The sequence below is a fragment of the Callospermophilus lateralis genome, chromosome 6 (genome assembly GCF_048772815.1).
Source record: "Callospermophilus lateralis isolate mCalLat2 chromosome 6, mCalLat2.hap1, whole genome shotgun sequence".
Classification (NCBI taxonomy): Eukaryota; Metazoa; Chordata; class Mammalia; order Rodentia; family Sciuridae; genus Callospermophilus; species Callospermophilus lateralis.
Window position 1 is genome coordinate 132,057,612 of NC_135310.1, and position 22,307 is coordinate 132,079,918.

Genomic DNA, 22,307 nt, shown 5'->3' on the forward strand with positions numbered 1-22,307 from the left:
GTGGTGGTGGTGGGGGAGGGGAGGGGGTGAATGTTAGAATAGAAAAATCACAATTTTTTAATTTTTATATTTTAGTTGAAGATGAACACAATCTCTATTTTATTTATTTATTTTTATGTGGTACTACCCAGTGCTTCATGCATGCAAGGCAAGCGCTCTACCACTGAGCTACTATCCCAACCCCAAATAACAGTTTGTTTGTTTTTTTAAAGAAGTATTTTTTTTTTTTTAGAGAGAGAGAGAATTTTAATATTTATTTATTTATTTTTTGGCAGGCACTACATCTTTGTTTGTATGTGGTGCTGAGGAGCGAACCTGGGCACATGCCAGGCGAGCGTGCTACCACTTGAGTCACATCCCCAGCCCCTAAATCACAGTTTTAAAATCCCTAATGAAATGGTTGATTCTGGCAAAGATTATCAATGGATGAAACCATCATATGAAAGGTTGATCAATTTAGCATGACAAAGAGTGAAGTAAATGTGGCAAAAAATACATAGCACTACCTGAGAAGAATCCTTACCAAAAAAGTTAAATCTAACTTTAATTAAACCTTTAGAGCTAACATCTACCTTACAGAAAATACATGGCTAAAGAAATTAATTGAATGAGAACACAAATTAACAAAGCCAGTAATGAAACATTTAGGATAACTGACCCAATTTGTTCAGTGAGTTGATTATATTGGGGGAAAAGGATGGAAGGAAGGAACTACTTTAAATCTAGAACTAAGAATGTGTGAGGCCCCAGGTTTGATTCCCAGCATTGGAAAAAAATAATAATAATTATAGGCAAAAGAATTCAGAGATATAACCATATTAAACGTGTAGATTTTAGATCCTGAGTCAAAAAAGAAAATACATTTAGAGAAATTCAATATGGAGCCCATATTAGGTGATAACCAGGGATTATTTTCCTACATGGAATAATGGTCTTGTAATTCTGTAAGAAAATGTCCACGTTGTTTAAAGAGATGAAGTTGAAATAACATGTCTGGGTTTTGCTTTAAATATTTCAACAGGAAAATGGAAACAATACATGAAACAGTGCAGCAAAATCTTATCTAGCTCTGAGTGATGAGTTTATGTGGGTTCCTTATACTTTTTTCTCCACATTGTGTGAGCTTGAAATCGTCTTAGAGAAACTGTTGTTTGGGGAAAAGACAATTATTTGTGTCCTAAGTTGACTTTTTTCATATATTTGACACAAAATTTCTGTCCATTCCCATCTTGATTTCCCTCCCTGACGGTGAGTCAATGTTACCCTGTTCCTCCACCCTCCACAAACTTGAGTAAGCTCCTCGAAATAGGAACCGCAAGGACTGAGAATTTCTAGGAAACCGCTCAACCAGAGAGTCTAGGCGTTTCCTAGAAAATCGCCGGAAGTGATGATCCAGGCGGAGTAGGAAGTGGAGCTAGTGTGTGTTTGTGTTTCTCATTTGTTGCGGAGAGAATCCGCGGTAAGGTCTGGGCCTTAGTGCAGCGTGGGACGGAGTCTTCAGTCCAGGAGCTCCGGAGATGCCACCGCAGGTGCCCTAACTGGCTAAAAGGCTAGTGGGAAAGAGCGGGAGCCGCTACCAGCCTTTCTTAAATACGCCAGCCCTCTCCGGGGTCACCTGAGGTTGCGGGCCCGGAGCGGGCGGTGCTTTGCTATCAGATGCCGGAAGAGGGTGTGTTGCAGGTTTCCTCCTTTAGTCTTGGCATTTCTCGCCGATTTCTTTCTCACTTCCTCTTACTCTAGCTCTCAAGGTATCCTGACCTCTTGTTTATATTCATATCTCTAGCATCCATTCATATATTCATTCATTCAGCCAATTTTTAATCCAGCATTTACAAATGCAGATACTGTTTTAGGATTACAAAAGTGAACAAGTCAGATAAAACTCCCTATCCTCGTCGAGTCTAGGAGCCTGCATTTTAGCGCGAGTAGTACTACAATAAATGATGGTTGTGATATATAAAGAACTAATGCACCATATTGGAAAGTGATAAAGTGCCTAGAGAAGAATTAACATAAAGCAAGGTAAAGTATTTCAGGACTAGAAGGAGAAAGTAGGTTGCAATTTTAAATAAGGTAAAGTAGACCTCCCTGGGAAGATGACATATAAGCAACATTTGGCAATAGCTTGAAGTGAACAGAACAGCTAGTAGAAAGGCTTAGGATGGAAATGTACCTGGAATGCGGGGGAGGGGGGGGATAAAAAATAAATAAAGGTCGTTGTGGCTGAATGGGCTTCAATGAAGGGGAGAATAGTAGAAGAGGATGTCAGAGATAATGGTCACATCCTATAGACTGCTAAAAGACTTGAAGCTTTTATCTTGGGGGAGCAGAAGAGTTAATGCCCTGTGCCAAAAGACTTCAGCTTTCATTTCAGTAAAATTGGAGAGTCTTGAGCAGAGATGAAATGACCAACTTAAGTTGTAACTGGAATGTTCAGACAGCTGTATTAAGAAGAGACAAAAGGAAGGCAAGGATAGAAGCAAGGAGACTGGTTAGGAAGCTATTGAAGTAATAGAGAGAAGGAATGATAATAATGGTTGATCAGGCCAAGGTGTTAGCAATGGAGATTGTATTGTAGGAATATTAACACTTTCAATTTGTCTTTCTGTGCTCCCTCATCTCCACAGATGCACCAAGTCCTCAGTGATTCTGTTTTTTTCCCCTTCTCATGGTCACTCTCCTCTCTTTTTGCTCTCCTTCACCAAATATGTAGAAAAGCAAGATGTGAGTTCACACCTGACTTTTGTTGACGATGAACCTGAAATCCAGAGCAAGGTTTAAAACATCAAGTCAGATAGCAGCTGCACTGTAAGTCAAGGAGTTTCCTTTTGCTGGTACCACCAAGATTTGTGTCCCCAAAAGGAGACTGGCAAATACAGAAGCCATTTCATTACTATTTGTTTGGAAACTAGATCTGACCATCAAGAAGAAAATAAGGACAGTGGTAGAAGACTATAAAAGAAAGCTGAGTAAAAAGATGCAGCAGGTAAGAAGAGGGGAGGCTACAATATACATCACAAGGAGGAGAAAAGAGAAGTGCGTCCAAGAAAGAAGGACAGCAGTGAGAGTGTGTTGGGCCTAGACTGACCTTGTGAAGGTCTCTCCTTCTTGACATTGTTTTTCCTGCTTTACTTGCTGATTATTAGTTTTTCAGTTTTAGAGAATAACTGGGTGCCATTTTTGTTTTTCATAATGTATATTGGGAACTGAGTCCTTGATTTTCTTCCCTCTTTTGGTATTTCTGGGAGGTGTTTTTACAGATAAATCCTTAATGGTTGGATTCATCTTCCCATGTATTTTTCTTATAACCTCTCTGAATTCATTTTTCATTCTGCAATAGGTTGTGCTCTCAGATGAGAGTCCAGGATCACCATGCCAGCTACTTTGCATTCCCAGCAATACCCAGCTCCTTCAGAAAAAAGGTGAGGTTTACAGCTATTGTAACAGGAGTCATGCAGCTGAGAATAGAGACATAGAATGGGTCCTCCCAGATCCAAAAATCTATTCATTATTGAGCATTTATAGAATGCTTTCTCATGTTTCTGTATTGGGTTTGGATCAGTATTTAGAATAATTTAGTTATTCAGTTTCTGCCCTAATCTTAAAATCACATTTGGACAGGGGCTGGGGAGTCAAAAAACAAAGATTTATAAAAATGGCTGGGAATGTAGCTCAGTGTTAAGAGTGTTTGCCTAGCAAGCACAAAGCCCTGGGTTCCATCCCTGGCACCATTAAAAAAAGATACAAATTTTTTGTGAAAATTTTCTATAAAGAAATTTATCAAAGAAGTCTAATGCATCCACTCATTTGCTGTATAACAATATATATGATAAATGTTATACATGTTTGTACATAAATATTTACACATATAAAAAAGTGGAAAAAAAACTTTGTAGTATAATTTAGTAACTTCTAGCCAAACACAGTTTTGCCAACATATACAATTTGAAAATATATTAAATTTTATTTCTTTATATATGTTTTTAAGAACCCTGAAAAATTTAATTATAGTATAAATACTTGAGAAATAAAAGAGCAGTGGCAAAAGAAAGAATAAATGTTTTCCCATGAACCTTTGAGGCAAGTGAAGGAAAATGGGCTAATGGGAGTCTGAGCATTAGAAATGTGCTTTGATGTTGGGCATGTGGTACATTCTCTAATCCCAGCATTCTCAGGAAGCTGAGGCAGGAGGATTGAATGTTCAAAGCCAGCCTCAGCAAAAAGCAAGGTACTAAGCAATCCAGTGAGACCCTGTCTCTAATAAAATACAAAAAAAGGGCTAGGAATGTGACTCAGTGGTCGATTGCCCCTGGATTCAATCCCCAGTACCAAAAAAATCAAAGTTCTACTTTGATGATATGTGAAGATCTGTATGAAAGGAGTGCATGGAGATAGTTGCTGGGACATGGTATTCTAGAGTCAAAATTGGGCCCAGAAAGCCATAAACTTTTGAATAGAGTACTAGGCACACCCAAAAGTAAGCTTTTTAGTATATATTACCTGTAAAAAGAAAAAGGAAAATATATTTTATATGTAAGAAGAAACTAATATGTATATGTATAAGAGAAGTACTATGTTTATAAGAAATCAAATGAAAATTAATAATAGAATATATTATAAATTTAGAAGTAGAAAATAATAGATATTACCAAACTTAGGTGCTCATTTTTTAAATTTTTATTTAGTTGTAGATGGACACAATATCTTTATTTTATTTATTTATTTTTATGTGGTGCTGAGGATTCAACTCAGTGCCTCACACAAGCTAGGCAAGCACTCTATCACTGAGGTACAACCCCCACCCATTTTGTTTCATTTTCAATAAAATATACTCATGGACTAGGGTGTAGCTCAGTGGTGGAGTGCTTGCCTGACGTGTGAGAGGCACTGGGTTCAATACTCAGCACCACATAAAAATAAATAAATAAAATGAAGGTACTGTGTCCATCAATAATTAAAAGAATATATTTAAAAAATAAATAAAATATACTCATGACCTGAGTCTTCCAGTCCTCCTTTAACTAGAGAGGAGAAATTGACCTTTCAAATTCTAAAGCTAAAAAATAAAGCTTAAGGATCACTATGAGTTGAGAAAACTAGCCCAATATGTATGTGGAGGAGAATTTGAGTTACATAGGGGTATGCTTTTGTCAAAATTCATCCAATGGTACACTTAAGGCTTGTATATTTCATTACATGTAAATTCTATCTAAAAAAAAATTAAACAAATATTGACTCCAGTTAGTAATATATATGCTAGAGCACTTAGATGTGAAGTTACTGATGTTTGCAACTTCCTTTGAAATGTGTCAAAACATAGATTAAAGTACAGATAGAGGAATAGATATGTGATGAAAAAGCAAATACTGCAAAATGTTAATCATAGAATATAAATGGTTGGTATATGAATATTTACATTTTTCAACTTTTCTGGATATTTGGAAACATTCATAATAAAATGTTGATTAAAAAAAAAAGCCAATTGAGAGCTTTAAGTTTGTTGATGTTATAAGAACTTTTATATAACATTATAGGCAAAATATATATTTGCTTTGAGCTCTGTACTATCTAGGTGAGCTTGGGACTGAGACAGAATAACTTGGCAATTTTATAAAGAGACAGTGGAAAAAGTGACTGGAACCACCATGATTAAGACATAGCCTCAGTCTTGGTCAAAAGCTCAAGAGTAACCTAGACCAAAGTGGGTGTTCTTAGGAAATTTCTGTGGGAAGAAATCTAGTTCTAAAATAGAGTTCTGGTCAAATTTGAATAATAATTTTGGATGCCTAAGACCAAAGGTGATCCTAGATTCTTACCAACAGATGACTTCAACATTGCTGGTTTGTTAATAACAAAAAGAATTCATTCAGACTTTAATTTAGGGATAAACTGTTAAGAAACGTAAGTCACCTTAAACATTGAAGCTACGAAAGGTTGAAATGACCTTCAGGAAATAAAGCAAGACCCCATTAATTAATAATATGAAGCTGTACTTCTTGCCCAATTCATATAGATTATACCTAGACTCTTGGACATTTTGATAAGCTTTTCTTTTTCATCTTAAAAATACTCTCATTTCTCTTAGGTTTATATAATCTTTTACCTTTTAAAATGCCAAGTGTGGGGCTGGGGTTGTGGCTCAGTGGCAGAGTACTTGCCTAGCATGTGTGAGGCACTGGATTCAATTCTCAGTACCACCTATAAACAAATAAATAAATGTCTGTCGACAACTAAAAAATACTGAAAAAAAAAAAAAAAAAAAGCCAAGCATGCAATACCACATTCATGTGGGGAAGATGGCTTAGTAGTAGGAAATTAGTAAGAAAAGGGTTCAGTATCAGCAAAAAAGTGATTTCTCTCTGGTAAAACAAGGAAATTTTTTATTCTAATAAACTAACAAGTTAGACCAGCCATTTAGTTACCTATAGAAACAAACTTGACCTGTTACTGGATATTAGTGTTCAACATCTCCTGTTCCCCATATGTCCCTTCTCTCCCCACAAGTCTTTTGGAGGAAATGACCTCAGTATTCAGATACAGAAAGAAATGTTACTGTACAAGCTGAGAATCAGTAACTTAAGCCTTTTTACCTGATCTATTTGAGGAGAGGTAAGATTATTCAAAGACAAAGATAAACCAGAAAAAAATTATGTAATAAGTGAGAGAGGGAGAGAATGTACTTAAAGCTGGCTTGGCTGCCATGCCAGTGCTGATAGCTCAACACTGAAAGCTAAGCCTAGAGAAATAGTGGAGAAGAGAATATCATATGACAGTAGGCTTGACACCTAGGTTAGAGCTGCTGTGCTTCTGCATTTGGTGAAGAAGAGATTAAAGCAGGTTTTGTTATGCTAAACTGACTCTTGCATATTTCTCTTCCCTCAGTTCTATCAGCTTCTCAATATCCTGTCTTCACTAAAGATGGAAGTCAAGAAAACCTACTAGAAACAGATGCCACACTGATGAGCTGGGCCCAAGTGAGCTGAGGCACCTTTCATCCTTCCTGAAACTATTTCAATACCTCCTAAATATGGCCTTATTTTCTTTCTTTCTTTTTTTTTTTTAAGAGAGAGAGAGAGAATTTTTTAATATTTATTTTTTTGGTTTTTGGCGGACACAACATCTTTGTTTGTATGTGGTGCTGAGGATGTAACCCCACGCATGCCAGGCGAGCGCGCTACCGCTTGAGCCACATCCCCAGCCCCTGGCCTTATTTTCACTACATTATATGGTTACACAAAACTCAAACCAAGGTGCTCCCTTTCATAAGGAACATTTTGTTGGAGAACAAACCACTTGTAGATTGTTTCCTCTTTTGTTATTTTTCAATATTAAAAGCCTGTGTTCCCTTTCACTTCATTTCTAAATATCGACCAAACAGTAACAGTCTTTCGCTTCTATAAACCTTCTCCCTATAAATTCCTTTCTTCTGTCTCTGTTTCCTGAGGAAACTGTGGGGTTTTCTCCTGGACAACAGGAACTTACTGTTTCAGGCATCGCTAACATTTGAAGATATAGCTGTGAACTTCACTAGTAAGGAGTGGCAGAGTCTGACCTATTTTCAAAGGCATCTCTACAAAGATGTGATGTTGGAAAATTATGGAAACATGGTATCCCTTGGTAAGAACCTTTTCTGCACTTGGCTTAGTGCTTTCTACATCCTTAAAAAAAAAAAAAAATGCTCATTTTGTTGTGTATAGGCTCGCATATTGAAAGATAGAGCCCTCTTTCTTAACCATCAGGATCTTGCCTAAAAATAAAAGTTTTGGTTTACCTTTGTTGTACAACAGGTAACCTTTTAGGCATTTTTGTTATTGTTTTCTAATTCTTTGGAATGGTACTCTGTCTGGGTGAAAGGGAGATACCTAGCTTCTCTTTTCCTCAGGTTCTTGCTTCTTCAGCTCCCTAGTTTTTCCATTAAATGGCATGTGTTCAGCTCTTAGTTGTGAACTGCCTTCTAGGGGCCTAAAATAGTAGCCTTCTAAGACTTTTCTAAGACAGTTTCCAAACAAATCCTTGTACCTGTTTCCAGAATGCTAAAGAAACCCTTTTCTCTACCTAAGTAGGTATTTCTTTCCTGTCTCCTTACACAAACAGAGGGATCAGGGCCAAGTGTAAGAACAGCTCCTTGTTGTTCTACACAGTCTCATTCCTTCTCTGCAACCAGGATTTTCATTTCCTAAACCTCCTTTGATCTCCCATCTGGAGCGAGAAGCAGAGCCATGTGTTCAGGATCTACAGTACAGGAGGTTCCTGAGCTGCTCCTTCCCAGGTGAGTGATGATGAAACTTTTAGTTCCGTATCGTCTTCCATGTACAAAATGATTATAGCATGTTCTTAGTGGTAGTTCATCCATCCTGAAGGCCCCAGAAATGAAATCCATTTACAACTCAAGAAAAAGAAAACAACAGCAACAAACATGGGTAGCATTCTTTCATTATCTAATTGGTCCCCTCCAATCTGTCTAATAACCTTTTGCAGTTTAGCCCTTTTAAAAAGCTCAGAAAATTGCTTTCCTCTTTGTATATGAGTTATTGCAGGGTTCAGAGAGCAATAAGTTGAAGGAGGAGAGAGACAGTTGAGGCAGAGGGAATAACATGTGAGAAAGTATTGTGGAATGAAACAAATAAACTTGGACTACTATAGTATGACTAGAGCAAAGAACTTAGGGTAATTTTTAGAGGAAGTTCAGGAGCAGTAGAAAAAAGCAAGATCATGGTTTGAAGGATTTTCTATGAGTGTTTGATAAGCTACATGCATTAAACTTTGTAACTAACATTGGTTAAGTACATCAGTATGGCAAGTATTTTATATACATTAACTCATGTAATTATGGACAGATGATCCCATTTTATAGATAAAGCTATTGACTCAAGAGAATTGAAGTTATCCTTCCAAGTTCACACATTTATTAGGTATCAGAACTAGAATCTTAGCCCAGCTAGGGCTCTTGTCTGTATGCTTTACCTTCTTTCTTTCTGGATGACTCTGGAGTACCATTTGAAGTATTTTAAGTTGAGTGACATTATTACAAAGAATGGTTTGGAAGGAGTGTGGAGTTTATGTTAAATGGGAACCAGACTAAAGGACATTTGAGGGGTATTACAGATAGCTAGTGAGAATGCACAGGTGGAAATGGAGAAGGGAGATTGATTTTGGATTGTTTGGTTGCCAAGAATAAAAATTTACTCTAAGCAAAAGAACATAAACTCTTTATTCAGGGTATGCCATGGCACCTAAATCAGGCCTATCTCTCCAACTGTTTCTCTTCATTCTTTTCTGCCAAATTGATCTTTTTTGCCCCTCAGAGCAAATGGCAGAACATTCCCTCCCCTGTGTCATATACTTTCCTGCCACCACTTCTCTCAGAGCCTGATCTTACCTGCACTCAGATCACAATTCCAAAGGCTAAGATGAGAGAATCTAGCCTGGTTTGGATCAAAGTGTTACCCAGCTCTAATCCTTCCCACCCAAATGGACAGTCACACAGCAGAAATATGGCCATCTAGAACCCACTCTTAGGATCAAAGCAGATACTTCTTTTAAAGGGGACTGCATCAGGATTTCAGCACCCCTTTAGCAGATCACCTCATAATTAAAATTGTAAAATGTTAGCTGAGTAAATATGAGGGGAGGGAGAAGGAAATAAGGATGATTTTCAGTTTTCTGGCTTGTGTATGAAGTTGTGGCTAGGTGTATGAAGTTGCTGCTCACTAAACTAGGAGACTGTAGAGGAGGAGTATTTTTGTAAAGATTTTATATAAAGTTTGCCAAGTTTAAAATGTCTTCATACTTCTCAATGTTTCAGCCTACCCAGGTGAATAATAGAGAAGCTTTCAGTCTCTTCCCTTTAATGTGACAAAATGGTCATATAATGTCCTGACCTTTGACACAATGGTAGTAACTTTTCTAGCATGAAAGTTATTTGCTCTTTTTTTGTGTTTATGAAAAATTTTTGGTTTTTTTTATGTCATTTACTCTTCAAACAGATTCACATTGCTTCACCTCTCCTATCTTATTTTCTTATTTTCTCTCCTCTGACAGTCTTATTTTCTCTTTTAAGTACCAACAGGCAGGATATGGCCTGGGAGTGAGAAGGCACCTTCAGAACAAGAGGTATTTGAAAACAGAGAAGTCTTCTGGGTGAAATGTAACAGTCTTCTAAATATTGTTTCCCAGGATCCTGAGGTTAGAGAAGTTTGTATGCAGGATGTCAAACTAGAAAATCAATGGGAAACATTCGTAAGGGGAGAACTGAGAGAAGTGAGAGAAGGCTCTACGGAAGTGACCTTCAAAAAGGGAAAGAACCAGAAGGTACTTAAAAAAATCTTTAATTCAAACTCAAAACATATTTCATATAATAGAGTGTTTACAAAGCAAAAACTTCATGAATATGCGAAATGTGACAAAAAATTCAGCTGGCATTCAGACCTAATTCTCCATGATCAAATTCATTCTAGTGAGAAATCCCATGTCTGTAAAGAGTGTGGGAAAGCTTTCAAGACCAGAAATCAATTTTCTGTACACCACATAATCCACACAGGGGAGAAACCTTTTAACTGTACACACTGTGTGAAAGCCTTCAACAGCAGATCAGCTCTTTGCAGACATAGAAAAATCCACAGTGAAGAGAAGCCTTATGAGTGCCAGGACTGTGGGAAGGCCTTCAAGACCAGGACATGTCTCAGTGTGCATCAGATAGTCCACACTGGGGAGAAGCCTTACAAATGTAATGACTGTGGAAAGGACTTCCAGTTTAAGCATTCCCTTATTGCCCATGGCAGAATCCATACTGGGGAGAAACCATATGAATGTGAGGAGTGTGGGAAGGCTTTCAGGGGGAGTTCAGATCTCACCAAACACAAAAGAGTCCACACTGGGGAGCGACCTTATGAGTGCAACAAGTGTGGGAGGGCCTTCAGTCAAAGCTCAGACCTAAGCAAACACAGAAGAGTCCACACTCAGGAGAAACATTTTGGGTGCCCTCAGTGTGGAAAAGCCTTTAGTATCAAGGCAGATTTCAGGAAGCATAGAAGAATCCACAATGAGGAGAAACCTTACAAGTGTGAGAAGTGTGGAAAAGCCTTCCGTCATAACTGTAAGCGCAGAGCTCATGAACTAGAACATACAGGGAAGAAGCCCTATCCATGTGGAGATTGTGGGAAAACTTTCCAGGATAGGCACTGCCTTACCATCCATCAAAGAATCCATACTGGAGAGAAACCTTATAAATGTTTGGAATGTGGCAAAGCTTTCAGTGGGAAGTCCAACTTGACCAATCATCAAAGAATTCACACTGGAGAGAGACCCTACACATGTGAGATTTGTGGAAAGGCCTTTCATCATAATTCAGTTCTGAAGCAACACAAAAGAATCCACACTGGTGAAAAGCCATATACGTGCTATGAGTGTGGCACATCTTTCCGTCAGTACTCAGCTTTAACTGGACATAAGCGACTTCATACTGGAGAGAAACCTTATGAATGTGAGGAGTGTGGCAAAGCTTTCAGGGTGAGCTCCAATCTTACTGGACATAAGAAAAGAAAACATTTGAGTATGGAGAAGCTATGAGCTTGATGAGAATGGGAAATCCTTCTCTCCAGTAAACATTTCCCAGACCTTCTCAGTAATCAGTATTTTGACCATTCATGCCTGATTATAATGATTCTGTTGTTTACAACTTTCCATTTCCTTACCAACTCTTAGACTGGTCCTTCTTGTTCTCCTACATAGAGTTTTCCTGACTGCTAATTGTGAGACACACCCAGCCCCCCAGAGGCTTTATCCTTTCTTTATCTTACGTATTCACTAAATTTATAAAAGAAAGAGATGAACAATGAGTTACCCAGAATTTCTCAAGATTTCTTGAAAGTGTTTTATAAGTTAGTGTTCTTAAAAACAATTATATATATATATATATATATATATATATATATATATATATATATATATATATATATATATATATATTGTTTGTTTGTTTTTCAGTGAGCACAGTCACTTTCAAGGGTTTATCAAACTTTTTTTTTTTGGGGGGGGGGGGTGGGGTGGGATATAGGGGTTTGAACCCAGGGGCACTTAACCACTGAGCCACATCCCAAACCCTATATATAGAGAGAGAGACAGGTTCTAGCTGAGTTGCTTCCAGTCTTGCTACGTTGCTGAGGTTGCCTTTGAACTCACAATCCTCAGCCTCCTGAGCCACTTCAATTACAGCCATACACCACCATGCCTGGCTCTCACTGTCAAACACTTCTAGATAACAATAAATAATTTGTTTAATCCATTCAATGTTCCTATAAAAAGAAGAATTTTGAGGTATAGAAAGATTAAGAAACTTGCCTAAAGCCAGTCAAGGTCGCACAACGCCTGTAATCCCAGCTACTTGAGAGGCTGAAGCAGGAGGATCCCAAATTCAAGGACAGTCTGGGCAATTAAGTGAGACTCATCTAAAAGTTAAAAAAAAAGCCTGAGATATAGCTCAGGGGTAGGGCACTTGATTGGCATGTGCAAGGTCCTAGGTTCAACCCCAGTATCAAAAGAAATGAACTTGTCCGGGATCATATGACTAATAAATTCTGCACAAATTATCCTCCCAAGTGTTTAGACTTACCTAGGCAATTCCCATATGCATACACCAAATCTTTTGGCATGAAGTTGTACCTCAGTTCAACACAAAACATTTTTAATTGATAAGCATTGATTATTTTTTGCCAAGGTATTAAACTTAAAACTGGTACTTCTCTGTATTGTATATCAGGATTCCTAAGCTTCAGAGTGAAATTGGAAGTGAGAGAATGGGTAGATTTAGGAATTACAGATAAGTCAGCAATACAGTGTTAAGTAGCAATTTACTTAGGAAAGAGTGTGAAGTCTTATAAATACAACAAAGTTTTTCTAACTTTATTTCTTAAATATTACTATGTTCATTTGCATAGCATATGAAATACTCTTACAAATATATTTTTATATATATTTCAAGATTCTCTGTGTTCATATCCTTCCCTTTCTCTTCTAAATATTATCACTTTATGTGTTCTTTGTTGCATACAGAATGAAATACCAAGACATAATAAGGCTATTAAAATAGAAGTTAAAAATTAATTGTTTGTTTTTATTAACATCATTGAGAACTTAGCCTAAGTTCTCTCACTGGTAAAGAGATGAACACTGTCAGCGGCAGGGTGCTTAGTTAGTGTGTTCCAGGCCTGGGTTTCATCCTCCGCACAGTAGTTTAAAAGAAAGAGATGAACAATGGGTTACCCAGCATTTCTCAGAATTTCTTGAAAGTGTTTTATAAGTTAGTGTTCTTAAAAATAATAAATTTCGGAAATTCTGATTAGGTAAGGTTGTGTTTTGTCATTTTGTTGTTGTTCCCTTAAAGATTTTTCAGGGCCTAACCCATTTTTCTGTATAATTAAAACACACTAATTAAAAAAAATTTTTTATGAAGGCCTATAATATGTTGATGTCCATTCTGAATCTATAAAAACATTGTCCACTAGGAACCTATAAAAACATTGCTTTCCAAAAAATAATTAACCATAGAATCTTTGTTTAGGGGAGCATCTTCATGGATTATTTTGTTTCACAGAGAATGTTTTGGAAAATGGTTACATATCTAGTAAAATAGACAAGGAATTCAAGAGATAAAATTTTCTAGTAACAAATTCCAATGTGAACTATGGTTTATTATACAAAAGTTATAAATGAAAGCATTATTTCTCAGATTCACTATCTACAGAAAATTAGCAATAGTTTTATATGGCCACTTCTCATATTGTTTGTTGATGAAAACATTTAGGATGTATTCAGTTAAAATTGTTTCTATAAAGCATAAAACTGTATATCTGGCTTTCAGATGATAAAACATGATTTAAGAACAGAACTTAATGTAATGTGTCTGGAAATTGGCAGTGGTTTTCCATAATTTTTGATAAGAGAACCTTTTATTTGATGAACAACAAATTTCATAGACCACACTCTTCCCCCATGTGTGCACATATGGAAGTAGTTGTGCTTTGATGCTTAATGATGAAATGTTCTCTTCTAGAGTGTAAAGTTTTGATCATTTATGATGCATATATATGCTTTTGGAAAATATTCATTTCTTGTGCGTTTGGACTTTGAAATCAGAATCCTCAGCCCTGCTTGAGAACCATATAGTATATCCTTTAATATCACTTCTTTAGTTAGTGTTTTATCAGAATCTATCAAGCTAGAAATTCCAGTTTAAGTTCTGGACCATCATGAAATGTTGATGTTTTGTTTAGATAGCTTAGCTAGTTGGAGAGTCAAAACCTTCAGACACAGCTTGCTGGAGGAGGTGACAAATTAACATTCTGTTATGAAAGTTAAGAAACCTCTATATGGAACCCAAAACAGATTGCTTCTAAACTCTACCTTCTTCAATCCATTTTCAACATGACCATTGTCACCCCAAAATATTACTATGATCCTGATACTAACTTTAAAAACCCCTGATTAAATCTCAGTCTTAGTGTAAGAAACTTCAAATTACTAATTTGACATCCAGGAATATTTTGATGTTTCTAGAACATTTAAAATGAATCTAGTGAGAAAGCATTTGGGAAAATTTCAGGTATTTTACTGGGTGGAAAAAGAAGTTTTTGATTTGTTTTGCGGTTTTTGAAGGACTACTTTGTAAGCAATGGGTTAATTGTGTTCTGCAATTATCCAAGGACATAGAACTACAATTCATGGGTAGAAACTACAAAAAGACATTTCTGTACATTTAAAAGAGAACTGGAATAGATTGCCATAAAGTATTAAGTTTGGTAGGCATACTTTTTAAGGAATTTATGAGTCAGATAATAAATAATAGATAATAAAACCCATTTGTGTTAGCTGGGAGCAGCATATGCCTGTAATCCCAGCGGCTTGGGAGGCTGAAGTAGGAGGATTACATGTTCAAGCCCAGCCTCAGCAACTTAGCAAGGCCCTAAGCAACAACTTAGCAAAACCCTGTCTCAAAATTTTTAAAAAATAATGATAATTTAAAAGTGCTGGGGATGTGGCCCAATGGTTGAGTGTCCATGGGTTCAATCCCTAGTACCACACACACAAAAAAAATAAATCCTGTTGCTTAAAACCCTAATGTATCCATAGTTCTAATACTGAAGAGTTACCAAAACAAAAATCACCAAGTAAAACTCCATTTTTTAACCTAATCACATTCTAAATATAAAGAAAATTTTCACTAAAAACATTGAATGTATGAGATCTTTACCTTCACAGAAGTGGAGAATAAACACTTAATTTTAAAAGGGTGATAAGCTTGGTAACAATTGTAACTTGAATATATATTTCTGCTTTTGCTCCCTCTAAAAACTGCACTGATGCTACGTAAAGGATTTCTTCTAGGGTCTTGGGTTGTAGCTCAGTGAACACTTACCTAGCAAGTGTAAGGCAGTGGGTTCAATCCTCTGTACCACATAAAAAAATAAATAAAGGCATTGTGTCCCTCTACAACTAAAAATACTTTAAAATAAGAATTTCTTTTAAAAAATAAAAACACTTTTATGCACAGAAATAATGATGGAAGAGGTAAGTACAAAATTGGGGAAACTGAAAAGTGGATAAGTAGTAATGTTAATCAAATCCACAAAGCCAAATTTTATTGCAAGAGATAAGAACAAGTCTATTTTGCATCATAGAATCCTTAAAATATTGGGGCTAGGGTTGTGGCTCAGTGATATAGCACTTTCCTAGCACGGATAAGGCCCTAGGTTCGATCCTCAGCACCACATATTAATTAATTAAAGGTTAATTTTTTTTTAAATCCTTAAAAGGTTCAAGAATGGGTGACACCAGGTAACCCTGAAAGTAAGAATGAAGGGACTAAAATGAGAATTAATTCTGAACTATTTAGGAAGCAAGCTGAGTCCTAGGTCCTCACCCCCTTTTTTTTTTTTTTTTCAAGTGTATTTTTTCTAGGAAACCCCCCCCTTTTTTTTTTCTAATTATAAGTGTTATACACAGACGACTGGAACCTTATTTTCTGAAAAAGGCAAAACAAAAGATGTGGGCTGTGGTTCTCCAGATGCAACTGAGGGCAGGAATTAAGTTTTGAAAAAGGAGCATTGAATGAACATGTGCATTCAATAAATGCCCACATCACCAGCCAGCTTTCCACTCCTTGTCCCCCAGAAAGTTGAGGGTCAGGCCTTTGGGCAAGATTAGAATAAATTTTCTGTGAGAAATCTAACCAAGGGAATGTATCTCCTAAAAATACATAAGGAGTTTCTCAGCAGGTGACCCAGCCACATAACCTACAGTGAAGATCACCAAGTCCAAATCATGTCATCAGAGCTTCCCATCAGTTTTATAGTCTCCCTTATTTAAGGAATAAGTTTATTTTACAAAATGTCCAACCCATGCAAAAATAGAGAAAATAGAAAAATTAACTCCATGTACACAGCTTTAATATTTATTAACTCAGGATTAATCTTTGTTTATATCTCTTCCCCTGATCCCTGTTCAAGATTATTGTGAAACAGATACCATAAATTGCATTTTATCAAAATATTTATGAGTTATAAGGAGTTTTCTTAAAAAAAAAAATCACACCTCTAATTCCAACAACCAGGAAGACTGAGACAGGAAGACCACAAGTTTGAGGCTAATCTGGGCAATTTAGTGAGAACTTTCATCGCCAAAAAAAAAAAAAAAAAAAAAAAAAAAAAGTTTAAAGTGGAGGCTGGGGATGTATCTCTGGCAGATAATCATTGGGTTCAATCCAATTCTGCAAAAATTAAAATTAAAATTAAAAATGCAGAGTGTGTAGTTTGATGGTAGAATGCTTGTGTAGCATGTTCAAGGCCCTGGGTTCAATTCCCAGCACACACACAAAAAAAATGATATAGTTGTTATCATACTTAAAATAACCTATTTTGTCAGTATCATCATTCAGTGTTCAAATATTCTCTAATGTCTCCATTTTTTTTTTACTTTTTTGAAAATCAATATTCAAGTAAGGTCTATACATGTATTTAGTCAGTGTGTGTCTTGAGTCTTTTAATACATAAATTTTCCCACAAACTCTTCCTTTTTTCCCTTGCAGTTTATGTAATGACTTAAATTGTTTGTGCTAAAGCATTTCCTACAGTTTGGAGTTTAATTATTATACTCCTTTGGTGGCATTTAACATGTTCTTATACCGCTATATGTCCTATAAATTAGTAGCTATATCTAGGGGATTTTGTCAAATTCCAGTTAGATTTGATGGGAAGCTCATATGGCATGACTTGGACTTGTTGATCTTCACTGTAGGTTATGTGGGTGGGTCACCTGCTGAGAAACTCCTTATGTATCTTTACATTCCCCTGGTTAGATTTCTCACAGAAAATTTATTCTAGTCTTGCCTAAAGTCCTGATGCTCAACTTTCTGGGAGACAAGTGAAGAAAGCAGGCTGATAGTACTTGTAGGGGGTGCTCTGAACAGGAGCTGAGCAGCCCCCTTAGCCTTGAGTAATGGGGGTGTGAAACTGGCATCCAAAGCAGTGCAAGGCAGGTGGGCCTCACCTTCGCGCCACAAGGAAGTGCAGCTCTGGGAGTGGACTTCACCCAATAAAACTGGGCTAATGCCCCCATGTTTGCTGTAACACAATTCCTTGCCTTGTTTGGGTGGAATTTTCTATTGAATATCTTTCCCCTAAATAAAAGCAGGGGTTGGGGTGCACTCATTCTCTTGCCTCCCATGTTCACCTTTCCCTCCAGTGTTCTGGATCCCAAAAAAGGTATTTCTATGTTTGGGTAGTCTTTTAGTTGTAAGCCCAATTCACACAGAGTAACCCTGACTCCATTGCCTTCACAGAGGGGGTAATAGGTACTGGCATTCCATGTGCACATGTTCATATGAAGTAAGACTACTTCATACCCATCAGTATAAGTCTGTAGAGTTTATCTTCTGAGCTCTTATTACATGGCTATAGCAGTCTTCCAAGCTTTCTTGCTTTCTCACTTTCTGATGAAAAGATTTTTCAAGTATATTTTCTAGCAAACCCCCCCCCTTTTTTCTAATTATAAATGTTATACTGAGATGAATGTTACACCAAGACCCTCAAATAACTCTCAGACCACATAGTTTTATGCCAATAAAGCTTTTATTGCTGGCCAGCGGTGGACACTGTACTCTCTAAAAGCAAAATGGTCAGAGTGACACACATCCCTTCAGTCTGGCCTCATATTTAAGCCAAAAAACCATAAAAGGGACATTTGGGGGTTTAGCCAATGCAAGCAAGTCAAATTACAGAAGTGGGAGATTACAGTCAGGTGGCGTGAAGCTTAGCCAATCAAAATAAGCCCAGTTACCCCAGTTACAGAAACAGGAGATTGTGCTTAGATAGTTCTATGTTCTTGAGGGTTTCCACAACAAAAGGGAAAACAACTTGCCCCAGTCATGGCCTTTCTATTTTGTGTGGCTGTTTCACAAAATGGAGTCACTATAGCCAAGACTTCTGTCTCATCACATTCCCCACTGATTTTATGTAAAACAATAAAAACTTATTGTCAATTGTTAGATTCTTGGTTGTCTTCTGTATCCATTATCTGTTCATATTGGCTGTGCAAAAGCATAAGGCAAACAGCCTGAACTCTGTCTTGGACATATCTGCTAATGAAATTTAATATTCAGGGCCCAACCAGGAGAATCAGCAATAAGATGAGGAGGAGGCCAGCTATGGTGCTAATAAGAGGGGTTAGCCATGGCAACCAAGGAAACCAACTTTTATACCAACTTTCCTGTTTAGTACCTAATTCTTCTCTTTCCTGTAATCCTTTTCTCACCTGGGCAAGACTGTCTTTAATGACCCCTGAATGATTTGTATAGAAACAGCAGTTTTCTCCAAGGGCCATGTAGAGTCCTCCTTGTTTCAGAAATAGGAGATCTAAACAACATCTGTTTTGTAAGGCTACTTCAGCCAATGAGTTAAGGGATTCTTCTAACCAAGACACTGATTTTTCTAACTATGCTAAGTCTCAGTTTATCTGAGAACTAAGAAGCTTGAAGTTCTGATCCTGTAAAATTAGGGCAGTGGCTCCAATAGTGGTAGACCCAGCAAATCCAGTAGCTACTAGGAAAGGGACAAGCATGGGGGCTGCTCTCTTGTATCTATTTGACATTAGTGCTTCAAAATGTTCAAAACCTGCAGTTCTGCTATAGTAATAAACTTGGGGCATAATATGAACAGCTACACAAAACTCTGTTCTAGCATCAAACAAGCTTTGTGGTAAGCAAGGTGTCAATCCTGTCAGACATGCAAACCAAATTCCTGGGGGCGCTTTAAGGTAGTTCGAGGATACCCCTGTCAGATTGTATACTTCAGAACAGGTGTCCTGATAGGGTGAAGTGTATAAGTCATATGATGGGGTTTTTAAACATGAACCCTTATCTTGTAAGTCCCCTAGGGTGAGTTTGGGGGAGTGACCCCAAGGACAGATGGTATCATCTAGAGTAGTGAGATTTTGTAAATCCTGAATGAAAACTTTGGCTCCTATTTCTACATAATAAGGTGGTTCTGGGTTTAGGCAGAGCCAGCATTCAGAAGTCAAATTGGGAGAAGTAGAGTTCAGGAATAAGAACACTGTGTCTAAGGTATTAAGTAAGGGGTTCTGAGAGACCGGATTGGAACTGTCTGCTATTATTTTATGGGTGTAGGGTAAAGGGGTAAAGGGAGTAGGTTTAAGACTTTGGGGACTCTTTGGAGGTACAGCATGCATGGATTTGGGTAGCTTTAAAATTGGGAGTTTTGAGGTTGGATATAGAGGAGCACTTGGGCTTAATGGTTTTAGCTTAAGAGACCTTTCAGTGTACTGTTGTATGGTAAACTCTATCCCGTGGTCAGGTCCTGATTTGTGTATTCTGAGCCCCCATGTCTTACCTTCAGGCCAGGAAGTGGAGTGGGATTTTATTTGAAGGTAAAAGGGAGGACATTTAATAAAATGTGTATCACAATTTGGGGGAAAATTTTCACAAATAATGTGAAGATCTGAGTCTACCTCTGTTTTCCAGGGGGCTATAGTCTCACATCCCCAGTTTCTACAATGGTAGCTGTTAGGTCCTTCACAATTGGCATTTTGTTCATCTGGACATATATAGAATTGGACTCCCCTTAGGTCTCTACGGAACCAGCGCAAACAAATGTTTTGGACCATATACTTAGTAAAATCACATATATCCAGTTTAAAAGTGGGTAATTGTTGGTTAACTATGGTCACAGACTTAATAAGAGAACCGCTCTGAATATCCCATAATTCCCATCTGAACTGTTGCGGGGCATGAGGGTTAGGGTTGGCTTTTATCAACTGAAATAGAGAATTTGCAAAGAGAAGATCAAATTTTTGTAATCTTATCTTTAGCAGATCTAAGGTTTTGTGAACGGTCTGTCTTTCCGGTTGATCACTCTGGTCCTGTAGGGGAGCCGGTTTGATGTGAGTCCAATGAATCCAGGCAGATTTTCCCGCTATTTTGATGGCGGTCGGGGTGGTGAAGAGCACTGTCCACCGGCCTGTTCAGCAAGGTTCTAGCAAAGCATGCGAGTGTCTTTTGATGTAGACCAAGTCCCCTGGCTGTAGAGTATGTTGAGATTTTTGATCATGGGATTGAGCCACAGGAGATATGCCCTATCCAAAGACTTGTTTTATGTGATCTTGGATGGGGTACAGGGCCTGTAAAAAACTGAGAAGATGTTCGTTCATTAGCAAGTTTCTGAGCAATGTCATCACTTAACATTGGAACCAAGGGGGTGGTTGGCCAAACATCACTTCAAAGGGGGTGATTCCCTCTTTATAAGGGGTGCAGCGCACATGTAAAAGCTTAAAGGGAAGGAGATCTACCCAGTTTTCGCCAGTCTCTATGATTGGTTTTGTTAAAGTTTCGTTTAAGGTCCTATTCATTCTTTCTACCTGTCCTGAACTTTGGGTCTATAAGCACAGAGAAGTTTCCAATTTATTTCTAGTGCCTTTGTAACCAATTTGGTGACTTTAGCAGTGAAGGCGAGACCATTATCCAATTCTATAGATAAAGGTACTCCAAATCTGGGAGTGATGTCATAAATTAACTTTTTAATGGTAAGTTGGACTGTCTCTGACCTGGTTGGGAAAGCCTCCATCCATCCTGAATAAGTGTTTATGAAAACAAGCAGGTACCTGTATCCATATGGTCCAGGACCTCAGTAAAGTCCACTTTCCAATGTTCTCCTGGAAAAGATCCTCGGAAGCGGGTACCATTCTGGTTACGTGAGGTTCTTTTGGAATTTACTTGGAGACAGGTGGTGCATCGGGAGATCACCTGATGGACCCAGTGGGACATCTTTGGGAAATAATATCTTTCTTTTAAAACTTCCATAAGTGGGCTGGGGATGTGGCTCAAGCGGTAGCATGCTCGCCTGGCATGCGAGAGGCCTGGGTTCGATCCTCAGCACCACATACAAACAAAGATGTTGTGTCCGCCAAGAACTAAAAAATAAATATTAAAATTCTCTCTCTCTCTCTCTCTCTCTCTCTCTCTCTCTCTCTCTCTCTCTCTCTCCGCTTTGAAAAAAAAAAAAAAAGAATGTGACTCCTATTTAAAAAAAAAAACAAAAATGAAGTTTCCTTTAAAAAAAAAAAAGAAGAAGAAGAAGTTTCGTTTCCCCCAGGTAGGAACCTCAGTGAAGCTGCTGGATGAGAATATGTCCCAGAATTTCAGGCAAAAAGGTTTTTCCATCCAGCAGGATGGACCACCCTTGTGGATTTTGGGTGACCTTTAATAGGCTAAATTGTTCCACATCTGAATCAGAGTAACAAGGCTTGTGTGGTAACTTTCTATCAGGTTTGACCAGAAAAAGGGTGAGTGGCCCCACAGGTATTAAGGCAGCTTCCTTTGCCCTCTGATCAGTGAAATTGTTGCCTTTTACTTCAATGTTGTTGCCTTTTACTAAATGTACTTTTATATTTAGAACCTTTTAATAATTTTTAATCTGTTGATCCCTCTTTCTGTTTATACCTTGAAATAACCCTTATAAATTTCTGAATTTAGATAAATTAATCCATTTTAATAAGATGAAATAATTTGTTATTTATAGTACTCTAATTGAAATGCAGTTGAAACCTCTTGATCTCTTGTATATAGAATTATACTTGTTGGGACTTTTAGTAACCTTGTTTTTGTGATAACACAAAGTAATTTTAAACTCCTTTTTAATTTACCAATTTATGAACATACAAATAGTGTTTAAGTATTTTACCTTATGGAGTTTAAGGAGTTAAGAGTACTTGATATTATATTGAACAGGTTACATTTAAACTTT

General features: G+C 37.4%; 1 protein-coding gene across 1 annotated transcript; it reads left to right on the forward strand.

Annotated features, from left to right (window-relative positions):
• The first annotated feature begins 1,439 nt into the window (after positions 1–1,439).
• On the forward strand, positions 1,440–11,839 carry Znf311 (zinc finger protein 311). Its single transcript, XM_076859101.1, is given in 9 exon segments — positions 1,440–1,669; positions 2,714–2,808; positions 2,913–2,986; positions 3,341–3,422; positions 6,883–6,974; positions 7,491–7,617; positions 8,165–8,269; positions 10,061–11,550; positions 11,552–11,839. Coding segments are annotated over 7 exon segments (2,007 nt in total). The 5' UTR covers positions 1,440–1,669; positions 2,714–2,808; positions 2,913–2,977; the 3' UTR covers positions 11,654–11,839.
• The last annotated feature ends 10,468 nt before the right edge of the window (positions 11,840–22,307 follow it).